The sequence below is a fragment of the Somniosus microcephalus genome, chromosome 7 (genome assembly GCF_052327205.1).
Source record: "Somniosus microcephalus isolate GS21.2 chromosome 7, FLI_Smic_1.0, whole genome shotgun sequence".
NCBI lineage: Eukaryota > Metazoa > Chordata > Chondrichthyes > Squaliformes > Somniosidae > Somniosus > Somniosus microcephalus.
The window spans coordinates 179266788-179290590 of record NC_140993.1 but is presented as its reverse complement, the minus strand read 5'-3'; the positions used below and the strand labels follow the sequence as shown (position 1 = coordinate 179290590).

The window sequence follows — 23803 nt, the reverse complement described above, 5'->3', positions numbered from 1 at the left end:
GTCCCCCCCCTCTCTGTCCCCCCCCCCTCTCTGTCCCCCCCCTCTCTGTCCCCCCCCTCTCTGTCCCCCCCTCTCTGTCCCCCCCCCTCTCTGTCCCCCCCCTCTCTGTCCCCCCCCTCTCTGTCCCCCCCCTCTCTGTCCCCCCCCTCTCTGTCCCCCCCCTCTCTGTCCCCCCCCCTCTCTGTCCCCCCCCTCTCTGTCCCCCCCCTCTCTGTCCCCCCCCCTCTCTGTCCCCCCCCTCTCTGTCCCCCCCCCTCTCTGTCCCCCCCCTCTCTGTCCCCCCCCTCTCTGTCCCCCCCCCTCTCTGTCCCCCCCCTCTCTGTCCCCCCCCTCTCTGTCCCCCCCCTCTCTGTCCCCCCCCCTCTCTGTCCCCCCCCCTCTCTGTCCCCCCCCCTCTCTGTCCCCCCCCCCTCTGTCCCCCCCCTCTCTGTCCCCCCCCCTCTCTGTCCCCCCCCCTCTCTGTCCCCCCCCCTCTCTGTCCCCCCCCCCTCTCTGTCCCCCCCCCTCTCTGTCCCCCCCCCCTCTCTGTCCCCCCCCCTCTCTGTCCCCCCCCTCTCTGTCCCCCCCCCTCTCTGTCCCCCCCCCTCTCTGTCCCCCCCCCCTCTCTGTCCCCCCCCCTCTCTGTCCCCCCCCCTCTCTGTTCCCCCCCTCTCTCTCTTCCCCCCCCATCTCTTCCCCCCCCCTCTCTTCTCCCCCCCTCTCTTTCCCCCCCATCTCTCTTCCCCTTCTCCCCTCCCTCTCTCCCTCTCCCCCGCCTCTCCCTCTCCCCCCCGCCTCTCCCTCTCCCCCCCCGCCTCTCCCTCTCCCCCCGCCTCTCCCCTCTCCCCCCCCCGCCTCTCCCTCTCCCCCCCGCCTCTCCCTCTCTCCCCCCGCCTCTCCCTCTCTCCCCCCGCCTCTCCCTCTCTCCCCCCCGCCTCTCCCTCTCTCCCCCCGCCTCTCCCTCTCTCCCCCCGCCTCTCCCTCTCTCCCCCCCGCCTCTCCCTCTCTCCCCCCCGCCTCTCCCTCTCTCCCCCCGCCTCTCCCTCTCTCCCCCCGCCTCTCCCTCTCTCCCCCGCCTCTCCCTCTCCCCCCGCCTCTCCCTCTCTCCCCCGCCTCTCCCTCTCCCCCCCGCCTCTCCCTCTCCCCCCCCCGCCTCTCCCTCTCCCCCCCCGCCTCTCCCTCTCCCCCCCCGCCTCTCCCTCTCCCCCCCCGCCTCTCCCTCTCCCCCCCCCGCCTCTCCCTCTCCCCCCTCTCCCTCTCCCCCCCCGCCTCTCCCTCTCCCCCCCGCCCTCTCCTCTCCTCCCCCCCCGCCTCTCCCTCTCCCCCCCCCGCCTCTCCCTCTCCCCCCCGCCTCTCCCTCTCCCCCCCCGCCTCTCCCTCTCCCCCCCCCGCCTCTCCTCTCCCCCCCCGCCTCTCCCTCTCCCCCCCCCTGCCTCTCCCTCTCCCCCCCCGCCTCTCCCTCTCCCCCCCCGCCTCTCCCTCTCCCCCCCCCCGCCTCTCCCTCTCCCCCCCGCCTCTCCCTCTCCCCCCCCCGCCGCTCCCTCTCCCCCCCGCCGCTCCCTCTCCCCCCCGCCGCTCCCTCTCCCCCCCGCCGCTCCCTCTCCCCCCCCGCCGCTCCCTCTCCCCCCCCCCCGCCGCTCCCTCTCCCCCCCCGCCGCTCCCTCTCCCCCCCGCCGCTCCCTCTCCCCCCCCCCCCGCCGCTCCCTCTCCCCCCCCCGCCGCTCCCTCTCCCCCCCCCGCCGCTCCCTCTTCCCCCCGCCGCTCCCTCTTCCCCCCCGCCGCTCCCTCTTCCCCCCCGCCGCTCCCTCTTCCCCCCCCGCCGCTCCCTCTTCCCCCCCGCCGCTCCCTCTTCCCCCCCGCCGCTCCCTCTTCCCCCCCGCCGCTCCCTCTTCCCCCCCGCCGCTCCCTCTTCCCCCCCGCCGCTCCCTCTTCCCCCCCGCCGCTCCCTCTTCCCCCCCCGCCGCTCCCTCTTCCCCCCCGCCGCTCCCTCTTCCCCCCCGCCGCTCCCTCTTCCCCCCCGCCGCTCCCTCTTCCCCCCCGCCGCTCCCTCTTCCCCCCCGCCGCTCCCTCTTCCCCCCCCGCCGCTCCCTCTTCCCCCCCGCCGCTCCCTCTTCCCCCCCGCCGCTCCCTCTTCCCCCCCGCCGCTCCCTCTTCCCCCCGCCGCTCCCTCTTCCCCCCCGCCGCTCCCCTCTTCCCCCCCGCCGCTCCCTCTTCCCCCCCGCCGCTCCCTCTTCCCCCCCCGCCGCTCCCTCTTCCCCCCCGCCGCTCCCTCTTCCCCCCCCGCCGCTCCCTCTTCCCCCCCCGCCGCTCCCTCTTCCCCCCCCGCCGCTCCCTCTTCCCCCCCCGCCGCTCCCTCTTCCCCCCCCGCCGCTCCCTCTTCCCCCCCCGCCGCTCCCTCTTCCCCCCCCGCCGCTCCCTCTTCCCCCCCCCGCCGCTCCCTCTTCCCCCCCCGCCGCTCCCTCTTCCCCCCCCGCCGCTCCCTCTTCCCCCCCCGCCGCTCCCTCTTCCCCCCCCGCCGCTCCCTCTTCCCCCCCCGCCGCTCCCTCTTCCCCCCCCGCCGCTCCCTCTTCCCCCCCCGCCGCTCCCTCTTCCCCCCCCGCCGCTCCCTCTTCCCCCCCCGCCGCTCCCTCTTCCCCCCCGCCGCTCCCTCTTCCCCCCCGCCGCTCCCTCTTCCCCCCCCCGCCGCTCCCTCTTCCCCCCCCGCCGCTCCCTCTTCCCCCCCCGCCGCTCCCTCTTCCCCCCCCCGCCGCTCCCTCTTCCCCCCCCGCCGCTCCCTCTTCCCCCCCGCCGCTCCCTCTTCCCCCCCCGCCGCTCCCTCTTCCCCCCCGCCGCTCCCTCTTCCCCCCCGCCGCTCCCTCTTCCCCCCCGCCGCTCCCTCTTCCCCCCCCGCCGCTCCCTCTTCCCCCCCCGCCGCTCCCTCTTCCCCCCCCGCCGCTCCCTCTTCCCCCCCCGCCGCTCCCTCTTCCCCCCCCGCCGCTCCCTCTTCCCCCCCCGCCGCTCCCTCTTCCCCCCCCGCCGCTCCCTCTTCCCCCCCCGCCGCTCCCTCTTCCCCCCCCCGCCGCTCCCTCTTCCCCCCCGCCGCTCCCTCTTCCCCCCCCGCCGCTCCGTCTCCCCCCCGCCGCTCCGTATCGCTCGCTCGCCCTTCCTCTCCCCGTCTCGCTCCCTAATCGCATTTTCACTGGTTCACTATCACCACACTGACATTGACTCCTTAATTATGTGATGGTTGTCCATGAGGTCCCAGCCCTCCAATTTAAAGCCATCTGTGGTGAAAACGGCAGAGTTAAGGTTTCTGTACAAATCTGTTGACCCAGTGAGTGGCATCAAGGTGCCTGTTGTGCTTTGCATCCAAAACATTATTACCTGTGTCAGTCCTTGGAAGCAGTAGCAGCATCAGGCACCTGCTGTATGCAACCATGGCAAACTTTGTGATGTCTTGGTCTCATGGCTGCATTTTTGAAGTTGTGTTCATTAGGAGGAATTCACATTTGATGTTCAAAAGTTTATATGTTTCTATTGCAGGATGGCAACGATAGAGGAGAATTTTGCATTTCAGTCCAACCACTTTTGAAATTCCTCAAGCCATTCTGTGAGATTCATGCTTTTCTATTTGCAAGGCTAGATGCTAGAATTTATTGCGTCCAGGTTTTTGAAGCAGCTTGCCCCTTGCATTTTTACAAAGAAATCCAAGTCTTCCTTGCTTTTCTTCCTGCCTTTGTGCTATTACCTCTAGAAGGCTAGTCTTTTATTTGGAAGTGTCTGATGTAGTGCGCCAGTTTTGAAAATATTGAAGATGCCATGGCCTAGAAATTCAGGGGATTAGCAGCGGCCATTAAGGCTCGATTCGATGGAAAAAAATGGCAGCCACTGTACTTCCGCCCGATGCCGACGGATCCCGTGGGGGGCGGCAGTGCTGCCGATGTCTGCGCTCGCTATCATTTTGGAGATTATGCAGATCATTATGTCAGTGAATGTGAAATGCTTACTTCTTGCCCGATCTGCCATTTTGGAGTGCTGGCCTGTCTTAATTGTGACCAGCTGAGCAAGCGTTAAGGCTCCAGGTATTTAAAGGGATCATCAGCAACAACTTGCAGCTGACATGTTTGTTCAATTTGACTGGCTCTGTGGAACTTTCTGCAAATCTAGCAGCTTTATAAACATCTTTCAAGGTCCTAAGGCGACGGGGAGTATTGGGGCAAATGGAGAATGGCTTCATTCTTACTTGAAGGCTTCTGCTCAGAACACTTGCTCACAGTCATGAGGCTCTACTGGCAGTCCCCCTCACGCTCGAGTATCTTCGGGGGAGGGAGCGGAGGCAGCAAAGATGAGAATAAGATGCACACAGAGGGAGAAGGAGGAAGAGGGCTTTCAACAGGAGGCCATACCGACCTAGGGTCTTCAGAGAGCACTTCTCCTATATCCACTTAAGTGAGGAGCAGTGTATTAGGAGGCTCCACTTCAGCAAGGAGGTGGTCAAGCAACTCCACCACCTCCTGCAACCTCGGAGGAGGGCGACCACAGCTCTCCCAGTGGCCCTCAGTTTCTTCTCCAGCAGATCCTTCCAGTCTGCAGAAGGAGACATAGCTAACATATCCCAGTTCGCTGTCCATCGCTGCATCTGGGAGGTCATGGAGGCTCTCTACACCAGGGGAAGGGACTATGTTTTCTTCTCTCTGAGCAGAGAGAAACAGGACGAGCGCACATGTGACTTTGCCAGGTTAGCTGGCTTCTCCATGGTGCAGGGCACCATCGGCTGTACCCGTGTCGCTTTGCGGGTGCCGCATAACAATCCTGAGATCTTCCGTAACCCGCAAAGGCTACCACTCAATGTGCAGTTGTTGTTCGACCACGCCCAGCGCACTCTGATGGTCAATGCCCGCTATCCTGGCAGCGATCATGATGCCGTCTTCCTGCGTCCAGTCGGTGTGCCAGCAATTTTTCAGCCACAACGTCAAACCTGAGGGTGGCTGCTTGGAGACGAGGGCTATCCACTCTGCACCTGGATGATAACTCCCCCCAACAACCCCAACACTCGTCCCCAGCACTCATAACGAGAACCATGTTGCCACCAGGAACATCATCGAGCAGACCATCAGGCTCCTGAAGCAATGGTTCCGCAGCCTTGACTGTTGGGGGGAGCCCTCCAGGACAATGGGTGTCCCATTTTGTGGTGGTCTGCTGCATGCTTCATAACTTGGTCATGAGGACGCAGCTCTGGCCAGCAGGGATTGTGGGACCACCTGAGGAAGAGGATGAGGAGGAAGGGAGGGAGGCACGGAATGTCCGTGAACACCTCCTCAGACTCTTGAGTCGAGTGAATGAAACCCCAGATCCCCGTTGCTCACCACATCCTCATCATACCATCCCTCTGTCAAGGAATATCATAGCATCCTCCTGGGCACAAAGCTGAAATGAGAGCCACCATAAAATAGAGATTCCAAACAAAATAAATAAATTTATCAGTAATCAAATACTATATCAACTAATCACCCTTGTGCAATCCCGTAGTGCCTGTCGTCCGAGTGCCCTTTCCTGCTCTAGTGTTCCTAAGAAGTCCTCACCCAGTGGCTTCAGCATAGATGGTGGAAGGCTGCTGAGTTTCCATGGGGGAGACTTCAGATGGCCTTGCAGGATGACCTCGAGCAGCTCTGGACCTCGAAGGCCCGGCTGTGGTCTGTATTACCTCGGCATTGGCAGCAGCAGTTTGGGCTGGCTGGCTGACGAGCAAGGGCAATGGCGGAGTGGCAGTTGTGTGAGTAGGAATGCTGTCATCCTGAGAGGACAGCAGGTTCCTGCTCCACTGACCCACTCCCCCGAGGCGTCACTTGTTTTGCAATCTGTCGGAGGACAGATTGTTGGCCTGCTGCGACACCATGCCAGCCACGATGGCAGCAGTCTGATCTTGACTGGCAGCAAACTGAGACTACAGGCCAGTTGTCTGCACTGACGTTCTGTCGCTTCCACCTGTGTTGCAAATTCAGCCGCGACATCACTCATCACACGCAGTATCATACCTGGGTCAACACAGTCTCTCCTGGAGTTTTCCATCATTTCCAGCCTGGAAATCATGGGCTCCAAGCTCTGCACAGAGCCCTGTGCAATGTTGAAGGTGTACTCCTCCAAGCTCCTTGACATTGCCAAGAGGCTCTCTGGCAAGCTTGCCATTGCACCTAGCAATTCAGTGTGCATGCCCATCACCCTTCTGAAGGCCTCATCTGAGTCATGTGCAGCAGAACTCGCGCGCGAAATCTCCCTCTGGAGAGGTGGCCCCCGAGCTACCCGATCCCTCTGGCCTTGCTGCAGCCCACTCATGCCTGGTGCCTCACCCTGTGCAGATTCCACATCTACACTATCCTCTAAATTACACGCAGTTTCAATTTCTGAGCTGGTGTCTGCGAGTGTCAGATGCAGTGATGCAGTATCATTTTCTCTTTCTCCCGCCCCCCTCGCTCTCCTCCGTCGTCTGGGGGTCAGGCTGTGCGGCTGCTTGTTCTTGGTTATCTGAAAGCAGAAAGGCACAAGGGTCATGTTGTGGTGGCGGGGGAAGAACAAGAAATGCATGCGTACAGCATCCGCTTGTAAATGAGAAGAGACTGTGGGATGAGGGGCGAAGTGGGATGGGAAAAGAAGGATTAGGAATAAGCTTACCGTTGCTGCCACAAGAGCTTCAACTTCACCCGTTGCCACGGCATCGGTGACTTCCTGTCCAATGATGTCGAGCACACTCTCATCCAGTTGGCTCAAGGCCTGGATTGCGGCTGGTCGCCTTCCAAACCCCCCCTCACCCCACCCCAGGCCTGTCTGCCACTGCTCCTGGCGACTGTGCGTGACCTTGGCCTGCAAGAGGAAGGGAAGTGTGTGTGTGAGTGCGGTGCAATGTGTCTGGGTGATGTGCCTGCCATAGCTGAATAGCTGTCAGTGTGCAAGTTATGAGATTGTGGGTGTGAGTCTTGCAGTAGTGGTAAGGTTGTGAGGGTGAAGTGAAGCTATGATTGTGAGGTATGAGTGGTGATAGGTAGAGATTGTTGGTATGGGGGTGTGATGCATTGAGTAGCGCGAGAGGCTTATGGTGCAGATGGTGGGATATGGCATTGGCTGAAGAGTTCACTCACCTTGACCAGCTGTGTGAGGTCATTTAAATTTCTTACAGCATTGGATCCAGGACCTGGGGATCACGTAAGCAGATATCTCCTGCCAGAGCCTTCTACATGTATGGGCCAATGGCTTCCTACCAGTTTGCGGGAAGAGGACAGCGGCCTCCTCGCCACGGCCACCACCAGTGACTGCAGAGCCCCATCTGAGAACCGTGTTGCTCTCTCCCTCTGCTGCCGCTCAGCCATCTCTTGATAAATCGGTTCTGCTTCCAAGTGGAATGACAAGGTGCTGCTGCATCAATGCACCTCCCCTTTAAGTAGTGGATAAAGCCTAGGCCAAACATGACTTGCAATTAGACTGCATAGGAACAGGATTCGGCCATTCAGACCCTTGATCCTGTTCCAACATTCAGTGAGATCATGGCTGATCTGCGACCTAACTCCATGTACCCACCTTTGGCCCATATCCCTTAATACCTTTGGTTAACAAGCTATCAATCTCCAATTTAAAATTAACAATTGATCTAGCATCAATTGTCATTTGCGGAAGAGAGTTCCAAACTTCTACCACTCTTTGGGGGAAAAATTGGGTGGCATCCCTTTTGGGGCGCTAACGTCGCCGGGGCGCTAATTTCAGCACCCCGAAAAAGGTAGCGCCCCTCCATCGGAAATTCATTAATAGCGCCCCAAGCAGGAGGTGGAGTGCTACTGAAAGCACTCCACCTCCTTCTTGGGGCGGTACAACTGAAGATATCGGTGCTACATGCAACAGCGCCACGCACATCGGCACGTAGTGCCGCGTCATTGCAGGCCGCCTCCCCTGATTAAAGGGGAGGGGCCTAGCACTGCGCGCACCGGGGCCCTGCTAGACCGGCATCCCGAGGAAAAAAGGGGAAGGGGGCAGGTGCTGGCAGTTGGCCAAAAAAAAATGGCTGCCTGGCACCTGCCCTTTAAGTAGTGCCGCCGCTGCAAAAACACCCCCCTGATCCTGTCGGACATTTCGTCCGGTGATAGATCAGGGGGCACAAGCGCGAAGTTTGCGGCCGGGGCGCAAGCGGGACGCTGCGCACGGCAATCATGTCGTCGCCGGTGCTGCAGGACGCTACCGGCTACTGCCGCCGCTAACCTCCCGCTGAATTTCACGGGAGGTATTAGCGGCACCGCACCCGGGCGCTAGGAGATTTGCGCCCCATTAGTGCCCCCCTGGGGTGCTAATGAGAGGCGCAAATCAACCCAATTTTTCCCTCTTTATGTGTAGAAGTGTTTCCTAATTTCACTCCTGAAAGGTCTGGCTCTAATTTTTAAATGTCCCCTAGCCCTAGAATCCCCAACCAGCGGAAATAGTTTCTCTCTACCTTATCTGTTCCTCTTAATATCTTGAAAACTTCGATCAGATCACCCTTTAACCTTCTAAATTCTAGGGAATAAAACCCTAATTTGTGTAATCTCTCCTCGTAACTTAATCCTTGAAGTCCGGGTATCATTCTAATAAACCTACGTTGCACTCCCTCCAAGGCCTATATATCCTTCTTAAGGTGTGGTGCTCAGAGCTGCTCACAGTACACCAGGTGTGGTCTAACCAGGGTTTTGTATAGCTGCAGCATAACTTCTACCCTCTTATATTCTAGTCCTCTAGTGACAAAGGCCAGCATTCAAGTAGCCTTTTTGATTATGTTCTGTACCTGTTCATGACATTTTAATGATCTATGTACCTGGACCCCCAAGTCTCTTTGGACCTCCACTGTTTTAGCTTTTCACCATTTAGAAAGTACCCTGTTCTAACCTTTTTAGGTCCAAAGTGGATGACCTCACATTTGCCTACATTGAAATCCATTTGCCACAGTTTTGTCTATTCACCTAATCTGTCAATATCTTTGTAATTTTATGCTTTCATCTACACTGCCTACAGCGCTGCCTATCTTTGTGTCATCGGCAAATTTGTATATGTGACTTTCTATGCCATCATCTAAGTAGTTAATAAATACTGTGAATAGTTGAGGCCCCAACACAGATCCCTGCGGGACACACCTAGTCACATCCTACAATTTGAGTACGTACCCATTATCCCTACTGCCTGTCTCCTGCCGCTCAGCCAATTTCCTAACCAGATAAATAATTTGCCCTCAATTTCATGGGCTTCTACCTTGGATAACAGTCTCTTATGTGGGACTTTTATCAAATGCTTTCTGGAAGTCCATATAAATAACATCTATAGACATTCCCCTGTCCACTACTTTAGTCACCTCTTTAAAAAATTCAATCAGGTTTGTCAGGCATGACCTACCTTTCACAAATCCATGCTGGCTCTCTCTGATCAACTGAAAATTTTTGAGGTGTTCAGTCACCTTAATTATCCTTAATTATAGACTCTAGTAATTTCCTGACAACAGATATTAGGCTAACTGGCCTATAACTCCCTGGTTTCCCTCTCTTGCCATTCTTAAATAGCTGAGTGACATGCGCAATTTTCCAATCTAAAGGAACGGTTCCTGAATCGAGAGAACTTTAGAAGATCATGGTTAGGGCATCTGCAATGTACTCACCTACTTCCTTCAAAACTTTGGGATGGAAAACATCTGGTCCTGGAGATTTGCCATTGTACCTGATATTGGCCCACCTATTGAGCGGTAAGCCAATGAGCAGTGGTTTTAGCACTGAGATCAGCACTACAATCATGTAATGAGCACTCAACACGAATTTTGCATGCTAACTCGACCACTTTGACCCAGCACAGCTAAGTAGCACTGGGCCATGACATTGCCTGTTTTCAGGCCATATCCAATTTCTAGGCCCATATATTGCTTCTGCTAATACAATAGCAAAATACTGCGGATGCTGGAAATACTCAGCAGGCCAGGCAGCATCTGTGGAGAGAGAAACAGAGTCAACGTTTCAGGTCTGGGACCCCTCATCAGAACTGGAAAAAGCTGGAGATGTAACAGATATTAAGCAGGTGCAGATACGGGGGGGGGGGGTGTGGGGGGTTTAGGAGGGGAGGAAGGAATTGAAAGAACATACTGTGCTTATGTAAGAGGTAGGAAAGATAAAATGTTGCAAATGGGAATGGCAAAATCATACAGCATGAAAAATGGAGGCAGGGATTATTATCTGAAATTGTTGAACTCGATGTTGAGTCCGGAAGGCTGTAAAGTGCCTAATCGAAAGATGAGGTGCTGTTCCTCGAGCTTGCGTTGAGCTTCATTGGGACAATGTAATAGGCCGAGGACAGATAGATCAGAGTGGGAGTGAAGCGGAAAGTGACAGGCGACCGGAAGCTCAGGGTCACCTTTATGGACGGAACGGAGGTGTTCCGCAAAGCGGTCACCCAATCTGCGTTTGGTCTCCCCAATGTAGAGGAGACCGCATCGTGAGCAGCGAATACAGTATACTAAATTGCAAGAAGTACAAGTAAATCGCTGTTTCACCTGGAAGGGGTGTTTGGGGCCCTGGACTGTGGGAAGGGAGGAGGTAAAAGGGCATGTGTTGCATCTCCTGCGCTTGCACGGGAAGGTGCCAGGTGAAGGAGAAGGGCTGTTAGGGGTGATTGGGGACTGGACCAGGGTGTTGCGGAGGGAGCAGTCCCTTCGGAATGGTGAAAGGGGAGGTGAGGGGAAGATGTGTTTGGTGGTGGGATCACGTTGGAGGTGGCAGAAATGGTGGAGGATGGTACGTTGAATGTGGAGGCTGGTGGGGTGAAAGGTGAGGACAAGGGGAACCCTATCGTAGTTCTGGGAGGGAGGGGAAGGGGTGAGAGCAGAAGTGCGGGAAATGGAACAGACACGGTCAAGGGCCGTGTCAACCACAGTAGAGGGGAATCCTCGGTTGAGGAAAAAGGGAAGACATGTCGGAAGCACTGGTATGGAAGGTGGCATTGTCAGAACAGACGCGGCGGAGACCGAGAAACTGGGAGAATGGAATAGAGTCCTTACAGGAAGCGGGGTGGGAGGAAGTGTAGTCCAGGTAGCTGTGGGATAACGGACATATAAATACCTGAACTACCACTGCAGATTGTGTGTGTGTTGGGGTGGCGGGGGAAGCTTCTTCCAACAAAAAAATCAGCTGCTTTTGTTTGTGGTTCCCCAAATAAAATAGCACTTGGACCTTGACTCGGGGAAAATAAAATAAAAACCTAAGAATTCAAACAGCACCACCTGGGTGTGGTCTCCAGTTAAACGCACACAGACCCAGGAACAGATAATGTGGAGGGAAATCATCAAGTTGACTTCAGTTATGAGATGGGAATTGATCTCCAGTATACATGTGCTGATCCAGTACAGACATATAATCACAGGAAGTTGAAGCAAGAGTGGTAAATTACCACTCCATCTGCTACCAAAAGCTTCATATTATTAAAAAGCGCAACAGTCTAAACTCTGTTGCAGATCAACATAAAAATGATTTAAATAGTGTTTCTCCAATATATGATCCAGCTGCCTGCCTTGGACTTCCAAGCCAAAGACCCTAGCTGTAATTAACAGAATAGTGACATAAAGCTTTCAAAAAATTCCAGAGGTGAGGTGAGAGTGACTGCCCTTGACATCAAGGCAGCATTTGCCCGAATGTGGCATCAAGGAGCCCTAGTAAAACTGAAGTCAATGGAAATCGGGGGGGGGGAAACTCTCCTCTGGCTGTAGTTATACCAAGCACAAAAGAAGACGGTTGTGCTTGTTAGAGGCCAATCATCTCAGCCCCAGGACATCGCTGCAGTTGTTCCTCAGGGCAGTGTCCTAGGCCCAACCATCTTCAGCTGCTTCATCAATGACCTTCCCTCCAACATAAGGTCAGAAGTGGGGATGTTCGCTGATGACTGCACAGTGTTCAGTGCCATTCGCAACTAGTATGGCACAGATAATGAAGCAGTCCATGCCCGCATGCAACAAGACCTGGACGACGTTCAGGGTTGGGCTGATAAGTGGCAGGTAACATTCACCCACACAAGTGCCAGGCAATAACTATCTCCAACAAGCTAGCGTCTAACCACCGCCCCATGACATTCAGCGGCATTACCATCGCCAAATCACTCACCATCAACATCCTGGGGGGGGGTCACCATTGACCAGAAACTTAACTGGACCAGCCACATAAATACTGTGGCTACAAGAGCAGGTCAGAGGCTGGGTATTCTGTGGTGAGTGTCTCACCTTCTGACTCCCCAAAGCCTTTCCACCATCTACAAGGCACAAGTCAGGAGTGTAGTGGAATATTCCCCACTTGCCTGATGAGTGCAGCTCCAACAACACTCGAAGCTCAACATCATCCAGAACAAAGCAGCCCGTTTGATTGGCACCCCATCCACCACATTAAACATTTACTCCCTCCACCACCGGCGTACCGTGGCTGCAGTGTGCACTATCTACAAGATGCAGTGCAGCAACTCGCCAAGGCCTCTTCGGCAGCACCTCCCAAACCCGCGACCTCTTCCACCTAGAAGGACAAGGGTAGCAGGTGCATGGGAACACCACCACCTCCAAGATCCCCTCCAAGTCACACACCATCCTCACTTGGAAATATATCGGTGTTCCTTCATCGTCGCTGGGTCAAAATCCTGGAACTCCCTCCCTACCAGCACTGTTGGGAGTACCTTCACCACACGGACTGCAGCCATTCAAGAAGGCAACTCACCACCACCTTCTCGAGGGCAACTAGGGATGGGCAATAAATGCTGGCCTTTGCCAGCAACGCCCACAATAAAATTTAAAAAACAGTTCTTCGCTGCAGGGTTCTACTGATTATGACGCACTCTAGGAGATGGAGCCAAGGAGAGACAGGTAACTGTCAATCTAGAATGCCAAATATAATAGACCACCTCTGATAGCATCTTGTGGGTAGAGAGGGAGAAATGACCAGTCCTGGGGCTATTGCAACCAAGTAAATTTGGACAACAAAAATTAGACTCTTGTATCTTTTTAGCACACAAATCCAACCTCACAAGGGAATCACTACACAGCCCTTTCAGCCACCCCCCAGCTGCGTTTAAAGGTACAGGCCAGGTGAAACAAAAATCCAAATGATCAATAGGCAATGTCCAAGAAGTCACCACATATAAAATTAAATGCTCTCCTGATTCCAGGATGCTGTTCAGTACTTTTAATCAGTTTAGCTTCGATGGCTTTTTCCTTCACTGCAGACTGGCCTGGCTAGAGGCTCTTGGAAAGGAATTAATGCCATCTGACTATTAATCTAGGTTCACATTTCAGTGCAATCGCATTGTCCGAGGTGCTATCTTTCAGATGAAGTGTGAAACGGAGGTCCTGCCTACCTGTTTATTTCCTACTAGCTGGGGGAGCCTGGCTTTGCCAGGGCTGTTTTGGGCCGGGCGGTTTAAATCGAGTCCCAGGCTTTGGGGCCTGTCTGTCTGTCCCTGTGTGAATCTGCTGCCGGGCAACATTTCTACCTTTTTAATAGCTTCAAAGATGAAAGTGAAAGTACTTATAAAACGTTTTTGGTAAATGTTATGTAATTTTTAAAAGAGATACTAACTTTTTCGAAGCTGAATTAGCAGATTTTGAGCTGGAAGTAGTGAAGCAATGGCTGCCCGATGCCCGAGTTGAAAAGCATTAGTCCCGCCCACAGACGCAGCGATTGGCCAACCATCAGGTGACTGAACTGTAGGATTGGTCAATCGTGCCGGCACAGGATTGGTGGACCTTGACGTCAGTCAATCAATGTTATTAGCAGATAATGAGTTTAATTTTGACGGTTTTTTGCATAACGCGCGAACAAATTTTGTCCGACCAAAAAGTAAATATGCTTATGACGGTTCTGGAATTGTAAGCTTTCTTTCGATGTAACACACGTGTAGGTACGCTCTATAACTTTCGAGTTTATTGAAGACAGACAGACAGACGGAATGACAGACAGATAAGAGCAGGGAGTTCTCCTAGTATCCCAGCCAACATTCATCTTTTAACTGCTGCCACCAAAAGAAAGAGTATTTATTTATTTCAGTTGCTGTTTCTGGGACCTTTGCTGTGTGCAAATTAGCTGCTGAATTTGCCTGCAAAACAAAACTGATTACACTTCAAAAATAGCATCACAGTACTGAGTATAGAAACCAGCCTGCCAACTTCTAACATAGTAGAGAAGACCACAAGGGGCAGAGGAACATGATAACTGATATACAGGACAACAACATGGTAGAAATCAATTCTAAATTCAGAGGCACTTAATTAACTGTCAAAAGCACAAACTTCTTCCAAACTTCACTGGCCACAGAGCCAGAGTTTCTTTTGTGAATATTTCTTGCCACCAATTGAAGATCAGATGCATATACATTGGACTCAGCAGCTAAGATTATGTTGCATGGCATCCTGTGCATTGTAGCATTATCTAGGGAACCAAAGTATCAGTTTTTCAATTTACACTTTGCTTTTGGAGGTTAAGTGAAGGTTAGTTAGAAAACTTCAAGGTATATAATTTACACAAACCTCTTGTGATGGGAACCATAGCATTCAAGGAAAACAGCCTTATTGGGGCCACTTTCCCTACAACTGATGATAATGATGGCTGTTACTTTGTCAGGCAGGGCAGCACACCTTTGAGAGATATGGGCCACAGGCAGGTGAAAGAAGGAACCGTCCACGTGGCACATCCATTATTTTCAGTTTCAGGTGCAACTGTGCATTCAGTCAATTAATGCAAGGCAGGGTATTGTGCATTTGGAAGATAATACATAAAAACATAGAAGATAGGAGCAGGAGTAGGCCATTTGGCCCCTCGAGCCTGCTCCGCCATTCAATGAGATCATGGCTGATCATCCAAATTCAGTACCCTGTCCCTGCCTTCTCCCCATATCCCTTGATCCCTTTAGCCTTAAGAAATATATCTAATTCCTTCTTGAATATATTTAATGAATTGGCCTCAACTGCCTTCTGTGGTAGAGAATTCCACAGGTTCACCGCTCGCTAGGTGAAGAAATTCCTCATCATCTCTGTCCTAAATGGCTTACCCCTTATCCTTAGACTGTGACCCCTGGTTCTGGAATCCCCGGCCATCGGGAACATCCTTCTTGCATCTAGTCTGTCTAGTCCTGTTAAAATTTTATACGTTTCAATGAGATCCCCTCTCATTCTTCTAAACTCCAGCGAGTATAAGCCCAATCGATCCAATCTCTCCTCATACGTCATTCCTGCCATCCCAGGTATCAGTCTGGTGAATCTTCGCTGCACTCCCTCCATGGCAAGAACATCCTTCCTCAGATAAGGCGACCAAAACTGCACACAATACTCAAGGTGTGGTCTCACCAAGGCCCTGTACAACTGCAGCAAGACATCCTTGTTCCTGTACTCGAACCCTCTCACTACGAAGGCCAACATATCATTTCCCTTCTTAACCGCCTGCTGCACCTGCATGCTTACCTTCAGCAACTGGTACACAAGGACACCCAGGTCTCGTTGCACTTCCCCTTCTCCCAATCTATTGCCGTTCAGATAATAATATACCTTCCTGTTTTTTGCCACCAAAGTGCATAACCTCGCATTTATCCACATTATGCTGCATCTGCCATGCTTCTGCCCAATCACCCAACCTGTCCAAATCATACTGGAGTTTCTCTGTATCCTCCTCACAGCACACATGCCCATTCAGCTTTGTGTCGTCTGCAAACTTGGAGATATTACATCTAGTTCCCTTGTCTAGATCATTAATATATATTGTGAATAGCTGGGGTCCTAGGACCGATCCCTGCGGTACCCCACTAGTCACTGCCTGCCACTCGGAAAAAGACCCGTTTATTCCAACTCTTTGCTTCCTGTCTGCCAACCAGTTCTCTATCCAAGTCAGTACCTTGCCCCCAATCCCATGTGCCTTAATTTTGCACGCTAATCTCTTATGCGGGACCTTATCGAAAGCCTTCTGAAAGTCCAAATACACCACATCCACTGGTTCTCCCTTATCTATTTTACCAGTTACATCCTCAAAAAATTCCAGTGGATTAGTCAAGCATGATTTACCTTTTGTAAATCCATGTTGACTTTGTCCGATCCTGTCACTGTTTTCCAAGTGTTCTGCTATTACATCTTTTATAATGGACTCTAGCATTTTCCCCACTACCGATGTCAGGCTTACCGGTCTATAATATGCACAGATGTGACTGGCCAAATGGCTTCCTGTGCTGTACCACAGTATCCAGCCAACAGGAGAGATGGGAAAGAGACTGTTCTTGTGTTATCTGCACTTCAACTGGCACATTAGCATCTATCTCACAGGGGGAAGAGAATATTTTGTCTGTTCATTATGTATTAAAATCATAAGCCAGTTTATAAAGAAGGGGTTTATGATTTTGTTGCATATAGCACATGGTGGAAGTGTTTCCCCAACATATTTCTCTTGAATCAGCATTGGACAGCATGACAGACATTTTATTGCATCACAGTTCATCTGTACACATGGACGATCCACACACAGCTAGTACAGGAGATTTTTGAGGTATGGGATGACCCCATTTTTACTAAATTGCTGACCACCCAACTTTCCTTCCTGGTTCCTTCCCCTCAGGTACTGTCCATGTTCCTTTCAAAACAGCCGTCATCATCCTCAAAACCCCCCACCCATGATCATTCTGTCCTTGCACACTAGTGCCCCATCTCCAACCTCCCTTTTCTTACCAAAGTCTGTGAACGTGATGCCTTTCACGCGGTACTGCCTTTTGCACATCCTTTGGTGTCTTATTTTACGCAGTATTTCTTAAAACTGCGCTCCGATCCCTTAGTTCCAAATTAGCAACATCAATGTAGTTCTTAAACTATCTGAGTTTCTTCTAAATTGCAATTTGAAGTTTTTTACATGGAAAACAACACACTGCCTAGTGTGAGAGTTGTTTCATATACAGGAAGCTTTCTGATATCCGGCACTGACGGGACCGAGCTGGTGCCGTACCATCAAAAGTGCCGGACATACCAGCGTTAATGTTGAAACATACGGAACTGAAAATCTCCGTGTGAATCAACAAACCTTGTTGCTTAGCAACAGCTTTAAAACAGTCGGCTGCAGTTGCAAGCGTCTCTAGCTGAAGCTGTTGCTATAGCTACAGACCTTGCAGTGCCTGACTGGGAAAAGAAAAACAACGAGAACTAAAAAAACGTATAGAAAACAGCTCCTGATTTTTGCCGTTAGATCGAGTATTCCGGACATATAACCTCCGGATAAACCAAAGTTTCCTGTAATTAGTGAACTACAGGCTTTAGTTGTACATTATTTGCTTTGGTGTAAAAATTGAGTTGTTACAGGGTTATGAAGAGAGAATGGAGCATCGGGATTAGTTTCGGATTGCTCTGACAGAGTCGGCACAGGTGTGACTGGCCAAATGGCTTCCTGTGCTGTAACTCTTTTTTAGGCCCTCCTCAGGTTTGCTTTTGAAGTTGTTTCCCAGAAAATAACTCTTCACTCATTTCGTCCGCCGCCCATTTTCAGAAGTGGATCGTAGATTTCGCTATCTGCGCGCTCGTGTTGGGATGGGTCTCAATTCTTATGTTTACTAAATTCATGAGTTTAGAAACATTGAGCAGCTAATTGCTTCTATGGCAAAAAATCCATAGCAAATTATTTACTTAGTAGCGGGCAGAGTTCCTCAATAGGAGCCCTGCTCCTAGATTTTTGCACTGCTTGGGTAACTTTCCTGCAAACGATGACTAATGAAAAAAAAAGTTAGATTTACCTACTTTGCAGGGTTGTCTTTATTCTTTAAATGATAGGCAAGTCTTTCTTTCAATTACACATCACAATACTTTCCAACCATTTTTTCAGACCCTATTGGGTTCTGTTTCTTGCCTTGTTAGGAACTTTATTGTGAAGTCAGTTTAGGTAAATTCAGGTTTTATACAGAGCATGAGTGGGAAGTCATGTATGACTGTCCAGCATGATGGGACAAGAAAAATTAGTTTGGGCATAAAGCTTGCTTAAGTTCCTATAGCTTATGAAGTATGCCTGTTGTTTGGTAAAGAAAACAATGTGGGTAATCCATTTTAGCTATCTAGACCTAGAAATTTGCGTAGGCCGGAAACCTGCCGGTGCCACTGCGGACCGCCTGCAAAAAGAGCGCAGGTGGCGCCGGTATTTTGGTGCTGCTTTACGTTAGTGCAGTGCAAAACCTGCAGTGCAACACGCTGTTTCGGGCGGTAGTTTCAGCCGGAAGCCCAGTGTAGTGTCCCTGGAGTGAGGCAGCGTTCTCTTGAAGCTAACCTGGCATTTTGGAAAGAGTGCCTTCCAAAATGAAAAAAATAAAAATCATTTAAAAATAGGCAGTCTTTAGCCCTTGGAGCTAAACTGCCTTCTGGAAAAAAATAAACATTGCAAATATTTCCAAAATGTCGGTCTTCAGCTCTTAAAGCTTAACTGCCTACTGCACGTAAAAAAATGGGGAATGTGCTTCAGCTCCAACACACAAGGCTCAACAAGCCAGGGAAGATGCACCCAGGGTCTCGCATGCAGCACTCCAGCTTTGTGAAGGGGGTCAACTGCAAGAGAGGTCCTCTACCCACAGGGGCCAGGGGGCCCTCCAGAAAGCAGGACGCGGGACCAAATCACTGAGGCCGTCACTGCCAGCAGTGTTGCCCCCACGACCAGGCTCCAGTGCGCAAAGAAGCTTCATAACCTCAGACCAGTGGTCAAGGTCAGTGAATGCATTTTCAAAAGCCTTCTACCAACTGCACCACTAGCCTCACACACTGCTTATTGCATGACCCCAACCCCCCCTCAATCACTCTCCTACCAACAATCTGTACCAAACACGAGGCACACCACCCATCCCTAGCTTCACCTCACCCCCTTGGAGGAGACGGTGCTGGCCATTCTTGGCAAGGGCATAGCTGAGCCCTTGGCCAGCGGCAGGGTCGAAGGGATACAAGATGCTGGTATCCTCATACGTTATCCTCTGCCTCGCATCCTACTTACCCCATATCCCACAATATCTTCTGATTTACAAGATGTGTATGGTGTAATCATGCACCTCTTGCTTTCTCACCCTCCCCTCACCACAACTCTACCCTTGTGCCTTCCTTATTTCACACACACAAGAAATCCAACCTGCCCAGCCAGTGGTTGACCATGAAGAGGGAGAGGAGAGTGAAGAAGAAGAAACCCCATCACTCGATTTGACACTCCCAGCCACCAGCTTCTCGAGGCTGTCCTGCAAGGCCATCTGCAGTGTTCCCCACTGAAAGTCAGCAGCCTTCCACCAGCCATGCTGTAGACGCTGGGGTAGCACTGTGTAACATCACTAGGATAGGCAAAGGCACACACACAAGACAGTCACTAAGAGAAAGCATAAGGGTGATTAGTTGATTTCTTGATGTTCTATTGGATGGATGGATGGATGGATGTTTAAAGTTGGATTGGAAAGTTTGCTTTGTGGTGGCTTTTATTTCAGCATTGTGGCCAAGGGGACACTATGATGGTCAATAATAGAGGAAGGTAAGGTGTGGGAAAATGTTGAAAGGGGAATTGGGGTTGTGATCACTGGTACCACAGCAGATGATTCCATCCTGGGCAGAAAGGGGCTGTCTGGGTTGCATCCTTCCAATTCCTCCTCTTCTGCATCTTCCTCTTCCCTCTGTGAGCGGATGCTGGAAATCTGAAATAAAAGCAGAAAATGTCAGAAATACTCAGCAGGTCAGGCAGCATCTCGACCCGAGACGTTAACTCTGTTTCTCTCTCCACGGATGTTGCCTGACCTGCTCAGTATTTGCAGCATTTTTTGTCTTCTCAGAGGCCTTCCTTTAACATCTGAAGCCTTGCAAGCATCCAGCAGCACTCCCTGCACACTTTTAACATCTATTGCACCAAGCCACTACTTCAATAAAATATTTTTTTTTAAGTCCAAAAGCTTAAATCAAAACGTACCTGAAAGTTGTGTGTGTCCCTTTAAGAAGCGCTGACAGCGTCTCTGCAGGGCTGCTTTGCGCATGCTTTTTTGTGCATGCTTTAGGACCCAGCGTAATGATGATCGAAAATGTCCAAGTTAGCATTCGTGCTGTCAAGTCAGGCATTGCACGCCAATTGACTTCACAAGCCGCTAATTTACATTTCAGAGGCCAGCGCCGTCAACGGCAGCGCTATGGCCCTAACAAAATGGTGGCCACCGTGTCCCGTGCTAGAAGTGACAGGCTGCCATTTTTTTCCAAGAAAACCAGTGTTAACAGCCAGCGCTAAGGAAAGCAATTTCTAGGCCCTATTGTTTAATATATCTACTTTTATGTGAAAATTCAAAGTAACTTTGTCAAAATTGAATTTTTAAAACCCGAAGTGAATTTGTTTTTTCTTTCTTGGCCTTTTTCTTTATGGCTCACAAATGAAGGAATCCAGCAGATTAGTTGAATAGCCTGTTGTGATTCATTGCATACTTTGCAAAATGGCTAGTCATTATACAAGTATCTCATTGTAGATATAATGGTCCTTAACGAGAGTCACTGTTACTGATTCCCCCAAATTCCTGAAGTTTAATATTTCAGTACAGATAACCAGCACGACAATGGAGCTCTTATGTTGGACTTTGCTGAATGTTACAGCTAATGATTCTGTAGACACTGGGGCAAAGGCCATTAGTAAGTCTGGACTTCTGAGCCAACCTGTCAATCGCATTTGACAAAAGAACCTAAACCTCTCTTGGCTCCTATTGTTTTATTTTTAATTTTCTTTTGATACTTTTTTATTTTTATGCTGTTCAATTTTGGAATTTTTGGAAATGTTATGTCTTCACATCAGTATAATTGGAGCAGCTGAATTAAACTGATAAACAATGAAGGAATCCATTTAAACTCTTGACTAGGTTTTACTGGCTGTAGAGGTTAAACGTGTTGTAGCTTGAAAAGGTCTTCTATTAACACTGAAACTCTAGTCTGAATTATTTCATTTTAAAATCTGAATGCATGCTATCTTCATTAAACTGTCTGCAAGATTCTGTGCTTCATGGCTCTCGACCATTTCAATTTAAAAGTCGACTGGACTTTAGCATCAGAAAACACTGCAGACAGAGCAATTATTTTTAATTGAACAATCACACTTGGAACAAAATGTATTTTTTTTAATAAATAAAAATGATCTTATTGTACCAAATGTAACCAAGAAACATCTGAGAGGATACCCAGCTAAGTACTATAGAAAAAGGGAGAAAAAAAGGTTAAATCTTGCTAGTCAGTTATTTAACCCCAGTTCTGAATTTTAAAAAAAACGAATTTATCGGCATGAATCTTGCACAGGTGCAGTCTGTAGCTCCTTTTTTTAAATTTTAGTGTGCATTCTTGAACATTCACTCCAGATTAGAGTAAGAACGTGCACCAAATTTACATTTGTCATAACATGCCATGCGCCTAGACAGGCACATATTTTCTACAATACTCTACTACTTGTAGACCAATTGGAGTTCAGTGCTGAATTAGGATAATCAAAAATTCACACTTGACATTCAGGTAAGACCTGTTTTATTTTAAATAATTCCTGAATATTTTGAGTGTGTGCTGTGTTAATCTATAATTCTATTTTTCCAGAGATGCTCAGAGACTTGAAGAGTACTACAATAAAAATCAACAGTTACGGGAACAGCAAAAAGCACTGCATGACAACATTAAAGTTTTAGAAGACAGGTGAGATGTGATTTATTAAAAAAAATACTCAATAGATCAGATTAGAAGGGTGTCATTGTAAATTACATCATGCTAGAGATGCAATAGAAAGAGGTTTCCCTGGAGAATTTGATTTTGACTGACCTCAAGGCCTCATTTTTAATTCCCCTTGCCCAATGAGAATGGTGCGAGGGACGGGTTAAGATCTGGCCAAGTCCACATACTGGCCTGAGGCTGCACTGGTCCCACCTGGTGACATCTGATCTTCACCAGCTTTGAAGTCGGCCGAGGCTCCTGCTGCAGGCAAACAAGGGCCTAACTTAAATTTAAAAGTCGCGACCTGCTGACGTCATTGATGCAGCATCGTGATTTTCGCAATGTCTTGGACAACTGCCCTGTGTTAAAAACGCAAGAGAAACCTGGCGGGAGGCACCAACTGGCCAAAAGAGGCCAAGGTAAGGCAGGAGTCTGCTGGAGTGACCATAGGTTTTTGGGGCCCTTGTATCTAGTTTATTGAAGATATGTGTTTTTTGACTGATGTTTTAAGTAACCTCGTGGAGCATTTTCTTTCTTTTTGAAGTAGACAATTGTGGCCAGAGTGCTTCTATAAATTGTCCATCAGTGAACATAAACTGCATTAACCATTTACTATCATTAAGTTAAATATTCAGTATAATTTTTTATGACTCTAATGTCACAGTTTGTACAGACAAGAGGTCTGCATTCATAGAACCACCTTTTGTTACAAAGTTTTATGACTTGTGCCATTTTAGACTTTGAAACCAGAGTGAGCCATCAAATGATCTCACTGCTTGATTGTAACATTTTGTGATTGTCAGAAGTATTTATAAAATATTTGAGCGAACTACATTAACCACAGCTTATTTATCATAAGCATGTCCTTTACACTAATAATCTTCCCTCCATTTTGCACAGGTAGATAGATTATGATTACTTATAATAATTTATTTTTCCCACATTGTATGTTGTTCAAAATCAAATCCACCTCTTGCATTTTGTGTATAAACAGTAAACCAATTGTTGATCTGGTTGCACAAACTATACATTGAATAAGCTGTGTTCCAAAATTCTTATCAGATTAGGAAAAGTGATAAATCACATATATTGGCTATAAAGATAAACAGCTAGGAAAAACATTTTCACTTTCAACAGTGCGGGTTGGTGATAAGTAGAAAGAATGCAATTGATTCAATATATCGTATAAAGAAAGAACTTGCACTTATATAGTGCCTTTCACAACCTCAAGATGTCCCAAAGTGCGTTATAGCCAATGAAAGTACTTTTTGAAGTGCAGCCATTGTTGTAATGTAGGAAACGCAGCAACCAATTGGCATGCAGCAAGCTCCCACAAACAGCAATGTGATAATGATTAGATAATCTCTTAGTGATAAATATTGGCCAGGGCATCTTAACTCTAGAATCTTGCAAGTTATTTTTAATGTTTTATGGACTTTGTCTACATTAAAATTGGACAAATAAATTCAACACTGATATATTTAATTGACTTGAAGTAATGAATCAATTATTAACAAATTCTCCGTTTACATGGGAAATCACTTCTCGTGATCCATACTGAATTTAATCTTTGTCTGTTTACAACTTCTTAAGCAATTTCTGTGAAAATAATTAACTAGCACAGTCTGTATTTTTTTACCTAAAATGTAAGTAAGCTTGGGTAAATGTAAGTAAATAAGCAACTTAGTTAAGGCAACAAAAGTATGCTGTAATTTTAACAGACAAAATTGTTGATACCGTTGTAGGTTGCGAGCAGGCTTATGTGACAGGTGTGCAGTTACTGAAGAACACATGAAGAAAAAGCAGCTGGAATTTGAAAATATTCGACAGCAGAATCTAAAGCTTATTACTGAACTTAGTGAGTGAATGTTTAGGAGAGGATTTATCTTCTGAGAGCATATTTTTATTTTTTGAAATGAGAAAGCTTTTTCTTATCTTTCTACCTCTCTCCATCATTATCTTTAATCAACAGTGAATGAGAAGAATAGCCTTCAGGAGGAAAACAAGAAACTTAGTGATCAGCTTGAATCACTAGAACATCAGCTGAAGTAAGTCAGGCAGGTCTATTGCTCATCTTGCGTGACTTTATTTATTTATTTATTTTTAAACTTTGTGGCCTGTCTGATTTTTATTTCTATG

General features: G+C 49.7%; 1 protein-coding gene across 3 annotated transcripts in view; it reads left to right on the top strand.

Annotated features, from left to right (window-relative positions):
- LOC147115033 (DNA endonuclease RBBP8-like) overlaps window positions 1-23741 on the top strand; it is a 52717-nt gene extending 28976 nt beyond the window's left edge. For all 3 annotated transcript variants that reach the window (XM_085993281.1, XM_085993280.1, XM_085993279.1), the window contains 3 exons: window positions 21554-21649; window positions 23410-23522; window positions 23637-23741. In XM_085993281.1, coding sequence (XP_085849407.1) covers window positions 21554-21649; window positions 23410-23522; window positions 23637-23716 — 289 coding nt within the window. In that variant the 3' untranslated portion in view covers window positions 23717-23741. The remainder of the gene's footprint in view (window positions 1-21553; window positions 21650-23409; window positions 23523-23636) is intronic.
- Window positions 23742-23803: the final 62 nt, after the last annotated feature.